At 43.4% G+C, this 24698-nt stretch overlaps 1 protein-coding gene across 2 annotated transcripts in view; it reads right to left on the reverse strand.

The window, feature by feature from the left end:
* LOC120048341 (mannosyl-oligosaccharide 1,2-alpha-mannosidase IA) overlaps positions 1–24698 on the reverse strand; it is a 223700-nt gene that overhangs the window by 104043 nt on the left and 94959 nt on the right. For both annotated transcript variants that reach the window (XM_038994235.1, XM_038994236.1), the window contains exon 2: positions 16916–17012. In XM_038994235.1, coding sequence (XP_038850163.1) covers positions 16916–17012 — 97 coding nt within the window. The remainder of the gene's footprint in view (positions 1–16915; positions 17013–24698) is intronic.

Consider the following 24698-nt stretch of genomic DNA (forward strand, 5'->3'; position numbering starts at 1 on the left):
AGGTGAAGCCGAAGTAGAAATCTCCCCCGGTCTCTCCGTCTCTCCTGGAGATTAAACAGAGCAGCCTGGCCTGTCAGCTGTGCGATGCTCAAAAGCACACACACACATGCGTGGAGACAGACACACACACAGCCACCTGAGTAATGTTTGCCTGGGCCAATTAAAATGGGTTGGAATAAGCTGGCCAACCTGTTGATGGAGAGGACCCGTCAGCTGGAGAAATGAAAGCAGAGTCGTTCAGCATCATTAGTGTAGGCGAGGAAGATACCCAGAGGGAGGAAGAGGGTGTGTGTGTGTGTGTGTGTGTGTGTGTGTGTGTGTGTGTGTGTGTGTGTGTGTGTGTGTGTGTGTGTGTGTGTGTGTGTGTGTGTGTTTTGATCCATCCTACTTTACAAACAAACTGCCTCAAAGTATAGACTGCCTGTGGATTTGGAAATAAAATGAAATAATCATCTAGTGTAATTATAGAGAGCTTTTTTTGAATTGGTACTGTATGTTGTGATATGGGATATACTGCGGGAAATCATTTACATCTGTAGAACATTAAGTTATAGAGCATTTTCTGACATACCAAACATTTTGTAAAGAGAGAAAAGTCTTTACACACGGTGTACATACAGTAGCAATCAATTAACAATTCACCAATAATTGGTTTGTTTACAAACGCAGCAGGTGCACTCACCTTTAATTTCATGCACTCACCTGTAATTTCACAACAAATTGCAAAGGTCAAAAAGCATTCATCTCTTTTATAACATTTGTTGAACTTCAAATCCTTAACTCATCCGACAACCTTTAAAACACCAGCCAAACTCTCCTTTACTCACTCTGAGAACTCAATTCATTTCTTAAACTCCACCATTTCTCTCTCTCTCTCTCTCTTCTCTCACTTTCTCTCTGTTTGTAGTTTCAGGGAAGCCATGGGCTCTTGGCACAGTTATCCTGTTCCCCCCTCTCTCTGAAGTGTGGCCCAGACTGTAACAGTGGTTTGAAAGTTCCCCTAACCCTTCCGGCAGGATACACCAACACAAAGCATTAATTTCACACCTTTTGATTTATTTATTCGTTCCCCCTTTCCTCTCCACACAGGGGGACAGAGGGGCAAACCACGATGCAGTATCCGCTCTCTAATCATGCTCTGTCTAGGGCACCGAGTCACACCTTTACCGCCCAATTACCAATGGATCCCTCAGATACCTGAGCAGGTGACCAATGAATAACCTGTATGCACAGACACACTAGTGGTGGAGTGTGATGAAGAAGGATTATAATTGGTTGAGGGAGAATGTGTGCACTAGGCCTATTAGTCAGGGAGGGCTCTTACTGTTGAAACTGTGTGGTGGTCACCACAGTAACAAAAAACACTTCTGCTGTGTTAATGGGTAGGGAGGGATCCAAAATGCTGTGAATGCTAGCTGTGAATGGGAACTGTGAGCTGCATTGTCAGTGTTGTTTCAAAGGGCAAAAGCCTAGATTGTATATCAGGGGATTTAACAGAACATAAATTAAGTAAGGAGACATACATACAAAGTATTCCAGTCAAAACTCCACATAGAAAGTAGGTCTACACCGAGAATACGGAGAGATACTGTATACAGTATACCATGGTTGTGGATATAAATGGATAATATAGTCGACTAAATAGAGGCAAGAACAGGCTGATTGGTGGATGTATGATGGGGAAAACGCAAACACTTTGTGAGTATTCCATTGCACTCCGCATGGTACAATATTTAAAGCTGACTACTGGGATACGCAGTGGCCTATAGTGAGCCAAGGATGGGATATAAATAGAACCAAAAGTGAAAGGACCGAAAAGCTGTTCCTTAATGCGACCGTGAGCTTAAAGGCTTGAGGGAGTGACGGCTGGTGATTAAAGTGCCAAGCTGATTACTACACCCCACCGACCATGTCACGGACCATGTCACGGACCATGTCACGGACCATGTCACGGACCATGTCACGGACCATGTCACCGACCATGCCATCGACTCAAATAGCCATGAAGACGTCATCATCTGGGTCACTGTGTCTCCGGCGTGACACATATAGCACGTCAGACGACTCGGACAAGACTGATCGGTTTACATAAACTCTGGGTCCGGGGCCAGTAGACGGGATGAGTCGTGGAAGGGAATAACAGACTGAGATATAAAGTTGTAGGCCTGGGTAAGTCAACCCCTGACTTTTGACCCTAACTATTTCTCTCTACGATAGAGTACAGTACAATCCCTTTTAATCCCCCTGCTTCGTCATACATTTTGCTACCAGTTTTTCATTATCTCGGCTGTGTAATCCCTATGGCGAGGGGCTTGTTGATGCGCTCATGTTCAGTACAGTGGGGTTTGATTTGTTTGTTTTAATCCAAGGATGGGGAGAGGGGTAGTCTGTGGGGGTGAGGTTTAATAGAAATGAATTCTTCCCCCAGTCCTATCAACTACTGTATGTCTTCACAGAGGAGCTAGAAGATATATTTGCATAGCTCAGAACAGTGTAGTTGTCACAGTAGGGACTGGCAACACAGCGAGACCATGACGAGCATCGTCAGCTGAAGATGAGCTTCCACTGGATCGCTGTCAAGCCTTGAAGTGATGACGCAACATACTCCCTGCGATCTCAATCAGCTAGCACAATCGGGTAACACTCTTGGCTGATTCACACTTCTACTGTGAAGCAATTCATGTTGGGATTTTGGGATTTTTTTTTTTACTTGGTTCGCTCGCTATTCCTATTTCTACTGGCTCTCGGCTAGCTCACTTTGTACCTCTTGCTGTTAGCTCTAGGCTGGCTCACTGGCTGGCTCTTTCTGCTAGCTCTAGGCTGGCTCTTTCTGCTAGCTCACTGACTGGCTCTTTCTGCTAGCTCTAGGCTGGCTCACTGACTAGCTCTTTCTGCTAGCTCTAGGCTGGCTCACTGACTGGCTCTTTCTGCTAGCTCTAGGCTGGCTCACTGACTGGCTCTTTCTGCTAGCTCTAGGCTGCCTCACTGACTGGCTCTTTCTGCTAGCTCTAAGCTGGCTCACTGACTGGCTCTTTCTGCTAGCTCTAGGTTGGCTCACTGACTGGCTCTTTCTGCTAGCTTTAAGCTGGCTCACTGACTGGCTCTTTCTGCTAGCTCTAGGCTGGCTCACTGACTGGCTCTTTCTGCTAGCTCTACGGTAGCTCATCCTGTAATCGGTACCTATTCCTACCAGCTCTCGGCTAGCTCACTCAGCTAGCTACTTTTTCTAGCACACCCCACTAGCTAGTTTCCTCCGCTCCCTCTGATGTCCATGCAGGTCTGTGGACCCCAGCTGAGTCTCCAAAAAGGAGACTTGTGAAGCTGTACTAGAGGCTGGAGCAGTGCATAGGAACCTGTAGGGACCTGTAGGCTCCAGGCTGTTGCATTTGCTCCAGTGCCAGCAGCAGCAGAGCAGTGCAGCCAGGTCTGCCATCATCCAGCGCAAGGAGAAACCTGTACTGACAGGCGGTCTTCTCCCACAGCGTACAGTCAGAGACTAGCTGTGGAGCTAATCTCTCCTTAATGTACATACTATCACTGTACCTCTTACATACTGTTATCACCTACAAGTACAGTAGAGAATGCTTACCTGTTGCACCCCTGCACCTAATATAGGAAGCAGTGAAAATATCACTGTGTAAGACTTGGATAATGTTTCGATAAACATCATAAACATCACAGGCCGTCATTGTAAATAAGAATTTGTTCTAACTGACTTGCCTAATTAAATAAAGGTTAAAAAAAAAAATCTATATATATCCTGATCTACTATATGTGGCATTTTTACAAAACGTGGAACGCAACGTCTGTATTATCTCATACACGGACAAACAGTAACCTTTCAGAATATGCATGTTTCCTGCCACAGATTTCCCTCCTGGAATGTACACAAGATCTGCTAATGAGACGAGAGAAGCAGGTGGCAACTCCCATTCAATAGATGGTCCCTTGGCAATAACACATTAAATAGTAAGACGCTGCACTCCAAACTGTGAAATCTGAATTTATGCATTAATTGCTGTATATAAAGTGCATTCGGAAAGTATTCAGACCTCTTGACTTTTTCCACATTTTGTTACGTTACAGCCTTATTCTAATATTGATTCAATTGGGGTTTTTTTTCCTCATCAATCTACACACAATACCCAATAATGACAAAGTGAAAACAGGCATTTAGAAATGTTATTCCTACAGCTAGGCGGCCAGCTCTAGGAAGAGTCTTGGTGGTTCCAAACTTCTTCCATTTAAGAATGATGGAGGCCACTGTGTTCTTGGGGACCTTCAATGCTGTAGACATTTTTTTGGTACCCTTCCTCAGATCTGTGCCTCGACACAATCCTGTCTCGGAGCTCTACGGACAATCCTTTCGACTTTATGGCTTGGTTTTTGCTCTGACATGCACTGTCAACTATGGGACCTTATATTGACAGGTGTGACTTATTTATTGACAGGTGTGACCTAATATTTATATATTTCTCATCCTAATATTTATATATTTCTTTATTCTCGTCCTAATATTTTAATTTATATATTTCTTTATTCCATTGTTTTACTTTTAGATTTGTGCATTGTTGTGAATTGTTAGATACTACTGCACTGTTGGAGCTAGGAACACAAGCATTTCGCTACACCCGCAATACCATCTGCTAAATATCTGTATGTGGCCAATAAAATTTGATTTGGGTAAAAAATAAATGTAATCCATTTTAGAATAAAGTAACAAAATAAAATAAAGTAACAAAAATTTGAAAAAGTCAAGGGGTCTGAATACTTTCCAAATGCACCCTATATATTAAAAACTCCACTTTGTCCATGACAGCCAATAGAAGCTCATAACACAACCCTTCTTGCATGTGTCTCTTGGGGAAAATCTTCTCCATATGCTAGAAGCTAAGTCTTCCTATTCCCTGAGACCTAGCAAAGAAAACATTGTGTTGTGTAGAATGTCTACCTCTAAGAAGACAACTACTGAACATTCCCTTAGAAAATACAGTAGGTAGAATAATGAGAGCTATACATATCTACTGCATCTCACAACTGGTTTGTTTAATAACCTCTACAGGATCGGTTTCCCCCGCGGGACTGTTGAGCTAACGTTGCCTAATGTGATTAGCATGAGGTTGTAAGTAACAAGAACATTTCCCAGGACATATCTGATGTGGGCAGAAAGCTTAAATTCTTGTTAATCTAACTGCATTGTCAAATTTACAGTAAATATTACAGTTAAAGAATGCCATGCTATTGTTTGAGGAGAGTGCACAGCTATGAACTTGAAAATGTATTAATAAACCAATTAGGCACATTTGGGCAGTCTTGATACAACAGTTTGAACAGAAATGCAATGGTTCATTGGATCAGTCTAAAACGTTGCACATACACTGCTGCCATCTAGTGGTCAAAATCTAAATTGTGCCTAGATTCCTAAGTCATATATTGGCCTTTCTCTTGCATTTCAAAGATGAAAAATATATATTTTTTCTTTCTATTATCTTTTACCAGATCTAATGTGTTATATTCTCCTACATTAATTTCACATTTCCACAACTTTCAAAGTGTTTCCTTTCAAATGCACCCCTCAAGACTATGCATATCCTTGCTTCAGGTCCTGAGCTACAGGCAATTAGATTTGGGCATGTCATTTTAGGCAAATAAAAAAAAAAAAAAAAAAAAAAAGGTCCGATCCTTAAGAGGTTTCAATGGTGGGAAAAGCATCACATTTGAATGACACTTTATGTGTGAAAGATCCAGTATGCCCATCCCCCAGCACACACAAGACTATAATTATGATGATTTGTGTCTTGCTGGAGAGAACGATGGAAACCTTATTGGTTCAACATCAGATCTGTGAGATTGAAAGGAGGGTTGGGACTGGGTCTCCAGGGTGAGAGAAGTGACAGGGGGGGGGGGGGGGGGTTGGGAAAGTGACTTGTCACCTGGGGCTCTGTCGCTATGGAGATATACAGTAGATGATATCTTCCACACTGTATGTCACCCATAACAGTGCCTGTGGGATGAGGGGGAAGTAAGCGGGGGTGAGGCGGGTGTGAACGGGTGGGGTTGACCCTTCACGCTGCTTGTATGTATTATTAGATAGTCAGAGTAGAGGCGTCATTTGCCTAGCCCTTCATTTAACCCTGACAAAAAGGTCCTCCCACCTTGTTTACCCCTCCCTACTGGCACCTTCACCGAATGCACACTACCCCTGAGACCAGATGCACTCTGGGACATAATTGGAGAGTGGGAAAGAACTGTGTGCTCTCTGTACAGTTGGGAGGGCAGTGGATAGAATGACAATAACGTTAGGGTGCTTCCCAGTTCAACGCCTTTAATAAAAATAAATCTCCGGATAACAGAAAAGGGAGGACTGCGAATGATGGGGCTTAAAGGTCGACTTGACCCTCGGAACCATGGTGCCAGTGTGTGTCTCCTGTATGGTTTTATTCACTGTGACAGTATCTATACAGACTGGCACTCTCCAAAGACGCCTTCAGAATCTTAGGCCTCTCTATGTCTCATAGGTTTTTCTCCTACTCACATCATAATAATTCACCCTGGCTAGCAGACATTCTTATCCATCAGAGGGAAGGGACCGGGGGGATTCACGGACCACCAACTGGTCTCTAAAAGGTTTCCACTGATCCCACCTCTGTGGAAGAGGAGGGAAGAGGACTCTTAAATAATAAATACCCTCAACTTCATCACCTGGGGGCATCGATCGGCTTCCATTGAGCTTCCAACATGGCCTTCGCCGTGCTCCATGCTGCTTTTACGACGTTTGAAGTGCTTGTGGGTTTTTTCAATAAACGCCTCTGGTTTAAATGGTACCTGGGTGTGCTGTGCGCAAAAGGTCAAGGGGTATTTGGTATTTATTAGGATCCCCATTAGCCGCTGCAAAAGCATCAGTTACTCTTCCTGGGGTCCACGTAGGGGCCGAGGGGCCCGTGTCGCATTCTGGGAAGGCTGGTGCTTTTTAATTGCACCTCATGGGAGGAGAGAAAATAAGAAAAGAGGAGGAGGGGCGGCAGAGGTGTAGAGACTACCGAGGGGGGATGAAACGAGGGAAATAAAAATATATTTTGAGAAAGGACACAGCGATAAGATAAAGGGCAAGAGGAAATTGCAAAGGGGAGCGAGGAGAGAGTGGGGCGTTCCGTCTCTTTGTGTTGGGGAGAGAGAGAACTGCCAAAAAACACTGCCTGTAGACAATCCAATTACTAGCCATAAGAGATGCATTGTTTAAGGATAGAACAACTACTGGAGGACAACATTGTGCTCCACAGGGAAAAGAGATGCCGCGACTGCTAATGTTATGTTATTTTCTGCTGTACTATCATGACCGCGATGTTCTCCTCAGCATCTGGCTGCGTTGGGTTTGCTCTGTATGATACAGTGTGTGCTTAAGTTAGTGATCCACATACTCTAAAGCCGCAGTAATGACATCGCTCACAGTGGATGAACATCTCTTTAAGACCCTATTAAGGCTTGGGGATGGTTCGCCTTGCATTAGAGAGCATGAAGAGGAAGTGATACTGTCACCATTTGTTTTAATGAGATACAGGAACGACTTGCATCATTTTCTGACCAGTCCACAACAATAAAGCTCAGGGTCGGAAGCTGGCAAAATAGGCAGAGGCTTAAAAAGAAGCCTTACCTTTTAAAAAAAAAATTGTCATGGTGCAGAAAACAAAAAGAATCATCAAAACTCATCAAGTGGACACCTATTGGTGTGAAAGACATTGACAAGTGACTGTACACAGTAGGTCTATGTGTGACAATCTAGAAAACTGGGACATAATCTTGGTTAGCATTTCCATCACCGTTTTTTGTGTCAGTAAGCAGAGACACAAAGGAAGGATTTACTCGTGGGTTTCTGTGGCAGTGTTGGCCTGAAGCAACGGTCTGTTTATGAGCAGTTTACAGAGAGCTTTCAGCCGACCGTTCCTGGAGCTTGCCGCCTAATCCTATTCCTTACAGCAGCCGGAGATCTCGTAGGGTGTTTGAAAGTCAGCCAATGTTTTCTTTCTTCCATTTATTCTGATGAGGGGGGGGGGGCGAGAGGTGAAAGAAGGCCAAGGTTTCCAAGGACACATAACGGGCAGACGGGGTTGACATGAAAAATATCCTCTCCTCTTTAGCTGTTGCTTCCCAGCCAAGTACAAAGGGAAGCAAAAAGCCCTGGAGTCAAAGAGCCCAAGCCTTGATTGTTATTCACAATGAGGTGGTACTGAATGGATACCTTTCTTTTGTATTTGAAGGGTTTGTTTGTTTGACCTAGAGGTTGAACAAAATGAACAATCAACTTGTCCACTGAAATTTGGTTTGAGTGATTTGGACACGGAATGATACGGTATTAGGAGTCTGGGGGAGCGAGGGAGAACAGCAACGACAACAACAAGAGTAGGCTATACTTCCGTCTTTAAAAATTCCAGGGAATCACTGCCTGGGTGAATTCAAGTGAATGCTAAAGGCTGTACTCCATAAACGTTAAAGAGTAAACTCATACACCTTAACGTGATACTAGGTACATGGAGCTAAAAGTATACTATTAAAAATAAGAAAAACCACCAGAGTCTCTGGGACCGGGAGGTCCGTGGGGCGATGCACAATTGGCCTAGCGTCGTCCGGGTTAGGGAGGGTTTGGCCGGTAGGGATATCCTTGTCTCATCGCGCTCCAGCGACTCCTGTGGCGGGCCGGGCGCAGTGCGCGCTAACCAAGGGGGCCGGGTGCACGGTGTTTCCTCCGACACATTGGTGCGGCTTGCTTCCGGGTTGGAGGCGCGCTGTGTTAAAGAAGCAGTGCGGCTTGGTTGGGTTGTGCTTCGGAGGACGCATGGCTTTCAACCTTCGTCTCTCCCGAGCCCGTACGGGAGTTGTAGCGATGAGACAAGATAGTAATACTAGCGATTGGATACCACGAAAATTGGGGAGAAAAGGGGGTAAAATTTAAAAATAAATAAGAAAAACTCCAGCACACCGTAATCTTGATAATTCCCCAAAAACATATGGATCTGTTTTTCTTCTTTTTAACCGTATTCAATAAACTAAAAGGAAAATAATAATACTGCCTGACCCAGGGTTTCCCAAACGCAGGGTCCCCTTTGCTAGTGTTTGTTTGCACTGCTCTTTGCTATTTCTTCCGGTGCTCATCTGTGGGGATTGAGAGTTGATCCAGTACATCACTTTCACCACCTGTTCGTCCTTTTACATCGTACTCTAGCTCAAGTTCTAGCTCTGCTCAAAGACAGGGAACACCTGCCGCTTGATGCTTGCTTCGAATCAGCCTCACAGATAATATGCACGCTTGAAGAAGAATGTCACAAGATTATTTTTAGTTTAAACACTCATAAAACTAGGGCACCAGCGAGAGCTCCCGAGCCAAACTCTCAAAATTATGCAACGTGCTTAAGTGTTTTCACTGGCAATTCTCTAAATATTAACAAGTGTCCCTGCATGACTTTATGTTACCCTCCCTGCTCAGAAAGTTTCTCTCCATATCTATACATATACAAGTATTTTCCTAGCCGCAAGCCTTGGATGTTATGAAGCCTTCTCATCATCCTCTACTCCAGGCGATCTGCTTCTTCTCTCAGAAGGCAGTGACAGTTGGTGCACATGTCCTTGCCCTTGCCGACTCTCCTGTCCATCAGCTATTCCCCTGTAATGATGTGTGTTGGCTGAGGCACAACTCTCAAGCTCCAATTCAGACTACAGAAATATTCTGTCTGCCAGCCAGGGAAGCCTTAACTACCTGTCCAGCTAAATGAGCACTTCAAGCTGACCTAAGATAATCACTGCACAGTGTGTGCGTGTGTGCCCGCGTGCGCGCGCGTGTGTGTGTGTGAGAGAGAGAGAGAGAAAGAGAGAAAGGGAGAGAGAGCGAGAGAGAGAAAGAAAGAAAGAGAGGGTGAGAAAGGGAATTGAAATTGAGAGAGAGAGAAAGATACATATTTCCCTCAGATTACACAGATCCACAAAGAATTCGAAAACAAACCCAATTTTGATAAACTCCCATATCTACTGGGTGAAATACCACAGTGTGCAGTCACAGCAGCAATATTTGTGACCTGTTGCCACAAGAAAAGGGCAACCAGTGAAGAAGTGTAAATAAAACCCATATTTATGTTTATTTATTTTCCCTTTTGTACTTTAACCATTCGCACATCGTTACAACACTGTATATATACATAATATGACACTTGAAATGTATTTATTATTTTGGAACTTCTGTGAGTGTAATGTTTACTGTTCATTTTTATTGTTTATTTCACTTTTGTTTATTATCTAATTCACTTGCTTTGGCAATGTTAACATATGTTTCCCATGCCAATAAAGCCCCTTGAATTTAATTTAATTGAAATAGAGAGAGAGAGAGAGAGAGAGAGAGAGAGAGAGAGAGAGAGAGAGAGAGAGAGAGAGAGAGAGAGAGAGAGAGAGAGAGAGAGAGAGAGAGAGAGAGAGAGAGAGAAAAAAAAAATACATAAAATCAAACTTTATTTGTCACGGCCTTGACGGCCTTGGACTAGTAACCAAAAGGTTGCAAGATCGAATCCCTGAGCTGACAAGGTAAAAATCTGTCGTTCTGCCCCTGAACAAGGCAGTTAGCCCACTGTTTCAAGGCCGTCATTGAAAATAAGAATTTGTTCTTAACTGACTTGCCTAGTTTAAATAAAGGTAAAATAAAAAATTTGTACTAAGCTTCAACTTCCTGACTGATGTCTTGAGATGTTGCTTCAATATATCCACATCATTTTCCTTCCTCATGATGCCATCTTTTGTGAAGTGCACCAGTTGGGATGGTGTTCTTCGGCTTGCAAGCCTCCCCCATTTTCCTCCAAACATAACGATGATCATCATGGCCAAAAATGTCTATTTTTGTTTCATCAGACCAGAGGACATTTCTCCAAAAAGAATGATCTTTGTCCCCATGTGCAGTTGCAATCCGTAGTCTGGCTTTTTTTATGGCGGTTTTGGAACAGTGGCTTCTTCCTTGCTGAGCAGCCTTTCAGGTTATGTCGATATAGTGCTCATTTTACTGTGGATATAGATACTTTTGTACCTGTTTCCTCTAGCATCTTCACAAGGTCCTTTGCTGTTGTTCTGGGATTGATTTGCACTTGTCGCACCAAAGTACGTTCATCTCTAGGAGACAGAAAGCGTCTCCTTCCTGAGCGGTATGACGGCTGCGTGGCCCCATGGTGTTTATACTTGTGTACTATTGTTTGTACAGATGAGCCTGGTACCTTCAGGCGTTTGGAAATTTCTCCCAAGGATGAATCAGACTTGTGGAGGTCTACAATTTTTTCCTGAAGTCTTGGCTGATTTCTTTAGATTTTCCCATGATGTCAAGCAAAGAGGCACTGAGTTTGAAGGTAGGCCTTGAAATACATCCACAGGTACACCTCCAATTGACTCAAATTATGTCAATTAGCCTATCAGAAGCTTCTAAAGCCATGACATCATTTTCTGGAATTTTCCAAGCTGTTTAAAGGCACAGTCAACTTAGTGTATGTACACTTCTGACCCACTGGAATTGTGATACAGTGAATTATACTTGAAATAATCTGTCTGTAAACAATTGTTGGAAAATTACTTGTGTCATGCACAAAGTAGATGTCCTGGCCGACTTGCCAAAACTATAGTTTGTTAACAAGAAATTTGTGGAGTGGTTGAAAAACAAGTTTTAATGACTCCAACCTAAGTGTATGTAAACTTCCAACTTCAACTGTTTTATTAGAATGTAACTTCTCCTAAGAAACGTCAAACTACATACATAGGTGGGTGATTGTGGCTGCGATGAATACATCACACACACACACACACACACACACACACACACACACACACACACACACACACACACACACACACACACACACACACACACACACACACACACACACAGGTTTGTTTTACTATCCTTGTGAGGACCAAACAATTGATTCCCATTCACAAGCCTATTTTCCCAATCCCCTAACTCTTAATAACCTTTTACTGTAGTGGGCTAAATCAGGGTCACACAGAGTGTTTCTTGGTAGTCCAACAAATTTACTTTGAAACAAAAGTATACACCTCACACACATGGTTATGGGCGCAAAAAAAGAAGGCACCTGTACCATGTTAGATGTACTGTAGAGTTGAAATGTATTCAATTTTAAGTTTACATTTAAGTGCATATTACACTTTATATACATCACAGAGAACTGAAATATAACAAAACCGTTTGACATAGAAACAACAGATTTCGGCATTAAAAAAAAAAGTTTATTAATTATGAAATTATGAAAAACATTCCACCAATTAGGCCACTAGAGGGCACTTTGGTCATTCAACTGCAGGAAAGGGCTACCCTAATCCTAATTGTAACCCTAACCCTAACCCCTAAGCCTAAAATAGCCTTTTTCCTTGTGGGGACCAGCGACATGCCCACATTTGTCTGAATTTTCCTTGTTTTACTATCCTTGTGAGGACTTCTGGTCCCCAAGGACAGTAAAACCAAAAACACATACACACACACAAGCTAATCTGCCAGTGTGACGCATTATGTCTCTCCATTACCAGTCAAAGGCATTACACGGAGAACAACATTTCTCATACCACATTAAAGATTAAACCGACCTTCCATACTATCATAGGGATTTCAATTCCATAACAGATCCAGTTTCAATGAGTCATGATTGAGTATGTCAACATCATTCCTCGATTGTACTTGGCATATCAACAGCACTCGTTTAATTTCTCTAAGCATCCGGCCATGACACATTTAGAAGACTTGTTGTCCAATTTGCCTTGTCTGTGTAAATAGAAAGCTGAGTAAATAGATGTCTGTCAAATATAACAAAACTAACAAAGAACCATCTGAGGCTCAGAGACCAAATTAAACGTGATAGCCAATAAAGACATATTCATAAATGGCAGAAAAGACCATCAAATGTATCATACGGAATAAGGTTTTGACGTGTCTGTCCTATATCTAGGACATATAAGAAAGCTCATGAAATATTATTATTACATTTTCTACACATATTTAAACCCTAATAATTGTTGCCACAAAACTACCTTCATACTTCCATTAATGTGTATGGGTTACCTTCAGACGAGTCCCGTAACACTTGTTAAACAGATAACACCACTGTGTTCGTGAGAGTCTCATCTTTCCATAGAGTGGTCATATTAGTTTGTAGGCCAAACCGTTCGGCCGCTACAGACGTTTCCGTGAGAAGGCCGACTTTCAGAATATCTCCTGGTCTGACAAATAGAGCTGCAGCTCTTCCACTTTCCACCGCAGATGCGAAAGGGCAACATAGGCGGATGCAGTGGATTGAGTTGCAGCCGATGCAAAACAGATACACTATACATGCAAAAGACTGTGGACAGCCCTTCAAATGAGTGGATTTGTCTATTACCAGCCACGCCCATTGCTGACAGGAGTATAAAAGATTTTGTCGGGAGCTTCATGATATGGGTTTCCATGGCCGAGCAGCCGCACACAAGCCTAAGATCACCATGCACAATGCCAAGCGTCGGCTGGAGTGGTGTAAAGCTTGCCGCCATTGGACTTTGGAGCAGTGGAAACGTGTTCTCTGGAGTGATGAATCCTGCTTCACCATCTGGCAGCCCGACAGACTAATCTGAGTTTGGCGGATGCCAGGAGAACACCAGCTGCCCCAATGCATAGCGCCAACTGTATAGTTTGGTGGAGGAGGAATAATGGTTTGGGGCTGTTTTTCATGGTCGGGCTAGGCCCCTTAGTTCCAGTGAAGGGAAATCTTAAAGCTACCGCATACAATGACATTCTAGATAATTCTGTGCTTCCAAGTTTGTGGCAACAGTTTGGGGAAGGCCCTTTTCAGTTTCAAGCATGACAATGCCCCCGTGCACAAAGGTAGATCCATACAGAAATGGTTTGTCGAGATCAGTGTGGAAGAACTTGACTGGCCTGCACAGAGCCCTGACATCAACCCCATCGAACACCTTTGGGATGAATTGGAACGCTGACTGCCAGCCAGGTCTAATCGCCCATCACCAGTTCCCTACATCACTAATTCTCTTGTGGCTGAATGGAAGCAAGTCCCCACAGCACTGTTCCAACATCTAGTGGCAAGCCTTCCCAGAAGAGTCAATAGACTCTCAAGGATTAATCAGCAGGTCTAAGTAAACAGTGATTTAAGCTCGTACAACTACGACAACTGCTTCAGCATTCAACAATGTGATATATGACATTCATGATTCAACTTGACTTTTTTTTAAACATTAGAGCAACCTATGATACAACTAGGAGTTAGAGATTATGCTGCCACTTATCCTTCCCTATATTTCAAACTGAGCATTAGAACATCATAAAATTGTGTAGAATAAGTGTAGAATAATCATAAAATCACTTGTTCTTGCCTGGTTCCTGTCATCGGCCACTTTGTGTAAAGTGTTACCTACTTATCATTCTGAAAGTTATAGCAAATATGTGTGGGTCTTGGAAAAAAATGTTAACAAGGAATTATAATGATGAAATGCTTTTAAAAAGTTGTAAATGAGGTGTAGATGGTCAGAACAAATCAATGTACTGTAAACTCCCACGTGAAGTGCACTCCCACACATAAACACAAGAGCCTTCAGCACTCACTCTGTTCTGCTGTGCCATTACTCGCCCACAACTTTGTGAAAAATGGGAGAATGAACTTGCGCTTAATATTTCAGAGTAAATTCCTCAGTATTCTCTCTCTGTAGTTGTCCAGCTGTACCACAACCTTTTCATGGGCAAAGAGGGAAAAGCGTGATGTCTTAAACCGTGACTCATAAAGAGAGAAGGAAAACCGAGAAGAAAATTAGGAGGATGCAGAGAAAGAGGATGGAGAGAGAAGAGAGGCAAGCAGCAGATGTGTCCTACCTCTCGTTCAGGGGCTTTGACTGAGTCTGGAGTGAGAGAGAGCAGGAGGGACGTTCCAGTGACTTTCAGCATGTTTAGAACATGCGTGTGACAAGTAGGCTAACTGACGATCCAATCTCACCCCATCTCTGTTTAGTCATGGGATTAAATTAAAGAACACGGCATCCAATTTCACACCTGGCTTCCTCCAACGTAGCACTCCTCCAGCACAGTGTGACAGTCACCCACAGAACAACCTCGCGCCTCTCTTCCCTTCCCACATGTTTGTCAGTATTAGTAAACGGGGCGTGGAGAGAGAAAACCATGTCAGATTTCCAACGGAATGGAAGTTCATTTGCTTAGTGGGATTAGCGATATTGGGTTGAAGTAGTGAGCCGATCTCTTTCCCCAGAGACTTGAAAGAATAGAGACAATTTTGAGAGACACATTTACTGATTACTGATTTCGATAAGCTATCTACTCTGAGTATATCTGGCTGATCCGTATAGGGGATATTTATTTCACAGAGGATAATTACGTCACTCAGATATAGGAAGCAATTAAATGATAAACACCAGTAGGAATTTGGTGACCTCTAACCTCTAATAGCTGCTGTCTGTGTTATTTCTACATTTCACTGCATAATGGCACCTTAAGTGGTACTGTGTAATTAGGTAGAGCAAAGATGTCAATACTATTTAGAAGGTGTAAGATCTTCCCATGTGTTAGGTCTACAAAGCTGCTTTAAAATAGAATGTACAGATATTTCTTTAACGGATCTTTCAGGCAGCTACCGTAAAAGTTCTTTACCAGAATGATCATAATGATAACCCATACACAGATGGTTACTTACAGATGTAAAATCTTAATTTGAGTCAATTTGCTACTGGAGGAAATTCTGCAGTAGCAAATTCTGCAGCAAAAGGAAATGTGAATTTTTTATGTGGATTGTGATGAATTGACATTTTAGCAGGGGTTGATACATTTTTCGTAAGGGAAAATCACGTTTGAACTTTCAAAATGGAAATGACTAACGTTTTAAATGTTTTAAATGTCCTGCAGGCTGATCAAATTAAAATCCTACACCTGTAGGGCTATGAAATACAACCAGATATCATGCAAAGGGTTGGATCTTAATTCCAACACATGGGGAAGAGAGAAGGCCGAGTTATCACCCTACTTGCATAATGCATGACATTTACATGAATACTACAGTACAATCACATTTACATGAATACTACAGTACAATCACATTTACATGCATTTTCTATTTGGAAGACACATTATCGTATTACTACTACATGATGAGAGAGAAAGAAGAGATGCCATCAAACCTCAGAGAGAAAGGTTAGCATTGTCTCACATAATGGCCTCAATACTCCACAATCGAAGTAGACAGGACGTGGATGAACTCGGGCGTGTCAGACAGACAAAGGCCCACCAAACTAATCCTCATTAAAAGCTGATCACACTTCTATTAAGAGCTTTATCACAGGATATCCTGTCGCTCAGACGTGTTTGTGTGTATGCGTGTCATTAGGGACCTGAGGAACCTTCTGGTACCATGTCCGATTAATGGCCACACAATGACAAGGTGGTATAAAGGCTGCTGGGACAGATCACAGTCTGATGGACCCGGAAAGAACCATTCTGACAGGTGGGTTCATACACACCGACAAGTGGGAAATGCACATAACATGCACTGCTAGTCAGGAAGCCTATGGCAGGCCTTTTCCACCTACAGTGCAACCATATGCAACACAACAAAGATGATTAAATAATGGTAGCCAGGGGATCCGCATCCTGCATGTCTCTAAAATGTTCACGAGCGAAAGATACCTTCCACAATGAGAGCATCCTCTTCTATGAGCGATTAGCATGAATGAAAACTCTTTGACCTAGAGGTCGACTAAGACCCACAGACAATTGTGTGTCCATGACTGCAGACCATTTGACTGTTTTTGATAAAGACTGTAAGACCTTCACGGGCAGCTCCCCAGTAACCTGTGAGGGCATATGGGGCTTTTTAGCCTGGGGCCACAAAACACCACTCACCAAACATGTTCCCAATGTGGCCATTCCTGGTCAGGGGCCGTAGCTCGTTCTTGCCCCAGGCAAAGCTCTTGTAGTTGTCCCAGGCAAACTTCATCATCTGAAACACAAAAACAGGTGACGGGGTTAAGAACACAGGTCAGTCACTAAACTGATGGCAAACCACCTGATTTACAACAACAGCCTTAATTAAACTGGAATGGTGGCCTGCAGCAATGTCAATTATGGATTATTGATTTGCTGTGGATTTAACACAGGCATGCAATTATCACACATAAACCACACAGCTAAACAATGCCATTGACAATACACCCAAGTACCCCGGTTAAATCAAATTAAAAACAAGGTGCAACGCCATTCTCATTCCAAAAACCTTCCAAGATCTCCTCAATTGAAATAAAAAATGGGACTCCCAATCACAGCCCGGATGTGATTCAGCCTGGATTCAAACCAGGGACTGTAGTGACACCTCTTGCACTGAGATGCAGTGCCTTAGACCACTGCGCCACTCCGGAGCCCAATTTAATCATTATGGCTGGAAGAGCCCATGCTTGATCGATCATATCGCTGCCTCGAGCGACACGTTTATAATTAGTTCGGTAGAATCTGAAGGGGAAGTTAGTTGACGTTCATCAAACGAATGCATAAATTCACGACTAGGCAGACACTGACAGCAGCCGAGGCAGTGTCTCCGGCAGCGTTCTTGTTTGTTCTCACTTCTCTAGGAGGCGATGAACTTAAGAGAATTTATTTGTTAATACGTACATTTTGTTTTGATGTCGAGTAAAGGCTATGCAAGTCTGTGCTCTGTGTGGCTGTGGCTGAGCTTGTAACTTTCCTGGACTTTCTGGCAACTGTGATGCAGACCTCAGGTACAATCACCTGGATGTCTGTCATAGCTTTTTTTCTGCAGTCAAATATAGTGTACTATCAACGAGGACAAGAATATTAATAGCATATGATCTTCTGAATATGAATCAATCATAAAAACACAAAAGGAACACTTAAGCCCACTGATATACATGTAAATATTGAAACAAAAGCAGAATTCCTACTTCCTGTAAATCTCCCACAGAGGTAATTAGCTAACCACCACACCACCCCAGCATGTCAGAATTTGATGTGGTTGACTGACACACCAGGAATAGTTTTTTTCAGAGGCGCAGTAGTAATATGATGTGATTTATATCATTAATACTGCATGAGCCTGTGGTGGTCTCCAGAGGTTAATTGAGAGCAGGCAGCATCCATCTTAGCCCAAGACACACATGCAACTTAATATACTGAACAAAAATATAAACGCAACATGTAAAGCGTTGGTGCCATGTTTCATGAGTTGAAATAAAAGATCTCAGAAATGTTTCATGTGCACAAAAAGCTTATTTCTCTCAAATTGTGTACACATTAGTCTATGAGAGAGTGTTCTCACATATAACAGCCAAAGCCTCCGTAACAGAGAGGGAAGACATATTCTTTATATCTGAAAGCTCTAGCAACTGATGAAAAAAGGGGTCAAGGTTCAAGAAAGGTTGAGAGCCGAGCTGGTGCTACCTGGGCTGGTGAGTTATGGCAGCTCAGCTCGGCTTGCATCAGTGAAGGTCGGGTTTTCAGTGACCACGAGAGCAGAGTGAACGGTAGAAACAGGCAGAAACAACAACATCCTGCCTTGTGGCCTAATGCAGGTTTACACACACTTTCACAAACACACACGCTTGCTCACCCATCCACACACACATAGGGAGGCAACAGTTACCACAGCTGCACACTCACTGTCATTGTTGAGCCTTTGCAGAATAGTCGTCCCAGCCAATTTGAGCGGGCATCGTTTCAAAAGAAGCTTTCTCGCCTAGAGATATGCCAATATTAACACCAATAATTTATGCAGGACCGCATCCAGGGAAAGTAAAGAACTAGCTTGAGACATGATTTGGGGATTAGCATCAAGGATATTGATGGTGCAAATTTGTTTGTATGGCAATAACTCCAGCCAGGGCCAGAAAGACGAGCATAGTTTACAATATCAGACAAAATCATTTTCCTCAGAGCAAAGGATTCAGGTTTCAGATGAAATACACTTTTTAAAATAAAACGCTAGTCTTGCTCCACTCCCCTGGGATAGAAAGTATAATGGAAAAAATGACTTTGACATAAATGCTGGGGTTTTGTAAACATTTGAACTCCGTGTTCACTTTATCTGGACTGGGGAAGCTCTGAAGTTAAAGCACAAAATAACTGAGTGTGTAGAGATTGCAGAATGAGAAACGAAAGCAGGAAATATCCCGGGAATAATGCAAACTTGCCAGAAGCTGTGTTTTCTGATATAATATCAATTTTAATATTCAGGTCCAGTGGCATAGTAATCTACACAGAAATGGTCAAATACATAGAATAATAGATAACATGCTCACTCAGATAATTTCTCAAAAGTAGTTTGGTGCTGAATCCTCGTAGTAAATATATTTCTATGTAACGCAGCAAGATTAGAAGGCTTTCTGCTTGTTTACTCGAACGTACAGCCATCACTCAAAGCCTCTTCCCTAACTCCTACTCCCCACTGTTTCCCCAGTGGCTCTAGCAGCCAGCTGGATGTGATGCTCCACACAAACTGTAGATACAACATGCATAGAGATAATTATTGATGTCTCTACACCAGTGGGGAGGAGGAGGACACAGGCCTGTATAATTATATCCCCTGACAATGTTGTGATCAGTAGGGCGCCGTGAGATGACCAGGGTCAGAGACCGCCAGGATCACAGGCCTAACATGCCACGATCATCATCAGCCGCACACACATACACACACCTAATCGCACACACAATCAGAGACCACACCAATCGATAGCACCCACTATAGCCCTAGCACGCTTCCACCCAGACAACCTTTCTAGGAGAGCAAATGGATGGGGGCAAACTGTTGCCAGGGGTAAATACGCTAGACATTCAGCGCCAGTCGCAACTGCTCTGTGGCTCATTAATTGGCTGGTTCTTGGGGAAAGCAGTTCAATAGCAGCCAGTGATTAAAATGAATCACACATTTATCAGAATGTAATTTGCCAATTCCATTCCCTGAGGTCGGAAGTCAATTCTTTCCAACCTGACTCTCGAGGATTTTCGCACGACAACACTCGACATGAAAAACAAGATGGCTTAGAGCGCTTCAGTGAATATGCTTACACCAAACAGCTTTATCAAAATCTCCTGGGAAAGATGCAATATCACCGGTTTTCCACGTAGCAAATACAACAACATGATGAGCAAAGAAAATCATTACAGAGACATTTGTTTTCTTTCCATTAATGAGAAAACTCACTGTCTGATCATTTGACGAAAGGCGCTGTAAGACTTTAGGTTTTCTCATCAAAAACAGCTGTAAATAAGCAGCAGCTGTAGATAAGCAGCAAATACCACAAAAACACCATGGACATGCCAAGCCTGGTATGGGGTCCATTTTAGGATACCCTCAGCCTCAAGCAGTGTTGACAATTGACACAAAAAGGGGTGAGGCTTGAGGCTGAGGGTGGCCTAAAATGGATACCGTACTCGAGGTCACAACTACCCTCTGCTCTGTAAAGGGTTAAAAGAGCAGAATATTGACCAGCAGGAAATACAATGAGCCCCTAGTGTGTAAACCACTACCCCTGGAGCAGATGAAAATAAGGGGCAGCCATTAATAACTGTCTGGTCCTCTTCAGCCTATCAGCTCAGCACGGTTTCTCAGCAGGGCACACACACTGGCCTGTCTTTACTCAGCTCTGGACAGACAGCACGGTATGCTGGGAAGAACTAGGGCTTCTAGAGCAAGGCACACGTAGAGAAGGTGACAACAGGACCTTTAACCCTATGGTTTTTCCTGAACTAAGGCTGGGCAATAGATTGAACTGGCACCGAATGTCCTTAAGGCAAAAATGATATGGTGTCCATATTAGGACAGCCTCAGTCCCAAAGACCATATACACTTTCTCTTCAATTTGTTCCAGTACGCACCAATCAACAGTTTGCTGCAGAGACAACATTTCGAGAGCTTGTGACTATAAGGTTCCATCTGCAAAAAGCTGTTTCTGAGATAATTGGCTTTAAAGTCCCGAACCCTCATTGGTTTGAATAGTGTATTTAGAGTACTACACTCAACAAAAAAAGAAACATACCTTTTTCAGGACCCTGACTTTTAAAGATAATTCGAAAAATCCAAATAACTTCACAGATCTTCATTGTAAAGGGTTTAAACACTGTTTCCCATGCTTGTTCAATGAACCATAAACAATTAATGAACATGCACCTCTGGAACGGTCGTTAAGACACTAATAGCTTACAGACGGTAGGCAATTAAGGTCACAGTTATGAAAACTTAGGACACTAAAGAGGCCTTTCTACTGACTCTGAAAAACACCAAAAGAAAGATGCCCAGGGTCCCTGCTCATCTGCGTGAACGTGCCTTAGGCATGCTGCAAGGAGGCATGAGGACTGCAGATGTGGCCAGGGAGATAAATTGCAATGTCCGTACTGTGAGACGCCTAAGACAGCGTTACAGGGAGACAGGACGGACAGCTGATCGTCCTCGCAGTGGCAGACCACGTGTAACAACATGTGCACTGGATCGGTACATCCGAACATCACACCTGCGGGACAGGTACAGGATGGCAACAACAACTGCCCGAGTTACACCAGGAACGCACAATCCCTCCATCAGTGCTCAGACTGTCCGCAATAGGCTGAGAGAGGCTGGACTGAGGGCTTGTAGGCCTGTTGTAAGGCAGGTCCTCATCAGACATCACCGGCAACAACGTTGCCTATGGGCACAAACCCACCGTCGCTGGACCAGACAGGACTGGCAAAAAGTGCTCTTCACTGACAAGTCGCGGTTTTGTCTCACCAGGGGTGATGGTCGGATTCGCGTTTATCGTCGAAGGAATGAGCGTTACACCGAGGCCTGTACTCTGGAGCGGGATCGATTTGGAGGTGGAGGGTCCGTCATTGTCTAGGGCGGTGTGTCACAGCATCATCGGACTGAGCTTGTTGTCATTGCAGGCAATCTCAACGCTGTGTGTTAACAGGGAAGACATCCTCCTCCCTCATGTGGTACCTTTCCTGCAGGCTCATCCCGACATGACCCTCCAGCATGACAATGCCACCAGCTATACTGCTCGTTCGGTGCGTGATTTCCTGCAAGACAGGAATGTCAGTGTTCTGCCATGGCCAGCGAAGAGCCCGGATCTCAATCCCATTGAGCACGTCTGGGACCTGTTGGATCGGAGGGTGAGGGCTAGGGCCATTCCCCCCAGAAATGTCCGGGAACTTGCAGGTGCCTTGGTGGAAGAGTGGGGTAACATCTCACAGCAAGAACTGGCAAATCTGGTGCAGTCCATGAGGAGATGCACTGCATTACTTAATGCAGCTGGTGGCCACACCAGATACTGACTGTTACTTTTGACTTTGACCCCCCCCCTTTGTTCAGGGACACATTATTCAATTTCTGTTAGTCACATGGCTGTGGAACTTGTTCAGTTTATGTCTCAGTTGTTGAATCTTTTTATGTTCATACAAATATTCACACATGTCAAGTTTGCTGAAAATAAACGCAGTTGACAGTGAGAGGACGTTTCTTTTTTTCCTGGGTTTATTTAGGTAGAGAACTTTGAACAGATCAAGGTTACGTCATTAACTCAATTGCCGATATAACCTTATAGTCCCAAGCTCTCGATTTGCTTAATCACCTATTTGCACAAACAAAAACTGTCAAGGTACGGACACTCACACATTATTGTTAAAAGTGGGGCATATGTGCAGTCTCCTATGTGATTCATACCTTATCCTTATTATGAATTATTAATCATCACGGCACCAAAAAACTGCTAGCAGAAAAACAAGCTTGAACGTTTGTATTGAGAGAGCCTGTAAGGTCATGTACTATACGGAGAGGATTGAGAGCCTGCGGGTCATTAATATAGACCAGGTCTGTTGTGTTAGAATGGACACGCAACAGTAGCTCTGAACAAACCCTGTGTACCCCTGTAGCAGGGATTTAACACACAGCTTAGCAGCAAACGTCAGTCTTTTTTACTGGATCTAATATAGAATGTTGCTATATATAGTAAGCCATACATTATCCGATTTTGGATAATGTATCCGAATGTATTCATTCCTAATGCTTTACTCAAAATACTCACATACATCCCATTACATAAAAAGAGATTAGGACAACCGTATCAAGCATATTTCGGCTAAAGAGAGCTTTTATTGTTGATTGGAGAAGCAGTGCGTCACGTTGGAAATGTATCAACTGCATTGAATGTCGTTTTTAGAAACCCAAGTGGTGCTTCCAGTGTGGATCGGATCACTGAGATGTTGCATAACAAACACGCTATCGAAAACATGGCATCGGCAGCTGGGCAGGGACCAACGTGGACAGTCGACGACGCATAGACTGATTAAAGAGGGAAAAACTGAAGTAACGGCCATCCAGAAGTCAGTGAGGGGAGAGGAGTTTTTTTTAGAGAGCAGAAGGTACTGTACACCCGTGTAAACACCCGTGCTATTGCAGACAGAAAGACAGGAATATTATATGACAGAAAGCTTTCCAGATCCCTCTTTTGAAGGTTATCGACACCTTAATGGCACTGCATACGTAAGAGAATAAGGGTACAGTGGGTTAACCACTTCCACCGTGCAGGCTAAAATAGCTCCCACCTCACCTCCATGCAGTTACAATTGTGTATTGCTTTAAGGAGGGGTTTTGCCTCCACTATTAAGCCCAATATCTGAGGTGAACATTATAGTGAAGCGTAAACCCAACCTGCACTGCTCTCCTGTCTACACCATACCTTCCTCAAAACCATTCTGCCCAGCAACAGGGTAGACTTGTCTGATATGAAAAGCAATGGTCTGTGAATGGCCAAGGTCTGAGAGCTCGAGCCTGTGCAGTCCATGTACAAGTACATACGGTCCAGAATGCTCAGTCGGTTGGAGCCTGTTGCTGGAGGAGACATCAAGGTTGTCCGTTACATTTCCACTTCACATACGTTGTAATAATACCTGCTGTGTGGTAATAAGTCGTTGAATGAGATACATGTACGTGAGATGAACACGTCGTAGTGGTAGTAGAAGTAACAAGTGGGTTCTCAGGGGATGAATAAAGGAATGAATAAGTGCTAGCCTGTTCCACCCTGACACACACACACGACAGCGTCAGTCAGACAATCATCTATCCAACATCTTAATCCTCCATCTCCTACAAAGCGGTCAATCAAACCATCATCCGCTCTTCCTCCAAGTTACAACGGTACGGTTCCCATCTCATCTCATTTGGACACCCACTGCTCCCAGCGGGAATGCTGCATTATTAAAAATAAAAAAAATAAACGGAGATGAGAAAAATCCCCAGACGTATCAATCCCCACTCTGACATGTTTACAATTTTCTATGTCGGGCTTCTAGCCATACATCCTCATTTGGAGGGAAAATGCGAGAAAGGGGTAAAAAAACAGTGCACGTGCATTATCGGAAGCTTGAAATAGATTAACAAAAGTGTGTGGAATATGGAGATTCATTGTGTTTCTTCACATACACACACACACACACACACACACACACACACACACACACACACACACACACACACACACACACACACACACACACACACACACACACACACACACACACATACACACACACACACACAGACAGTATTCAAACCCTGACAAGGCCGTGCACAATGAGAGGGACTCTGATCTCTGAAGACTCCAATGCCAAGCTACCCTGGCTTCAGCAGTATCCGTCTCTCTCTGTC

Source organism: Salvelinus namaycush, chromosome 5 (assembly GCF_016432855.1).
Source record: "Salvelinus namaycush isolate Seneca chromosome 5, SaNama_1.0, whole genome shotgun sequence".
Lineage (NCBI taxonomy): Eukaryota > Metazoa > Chordata > Actinopteri > Salmoniformes > Salmonidae > Salvelinus > Salvelinus namaycush.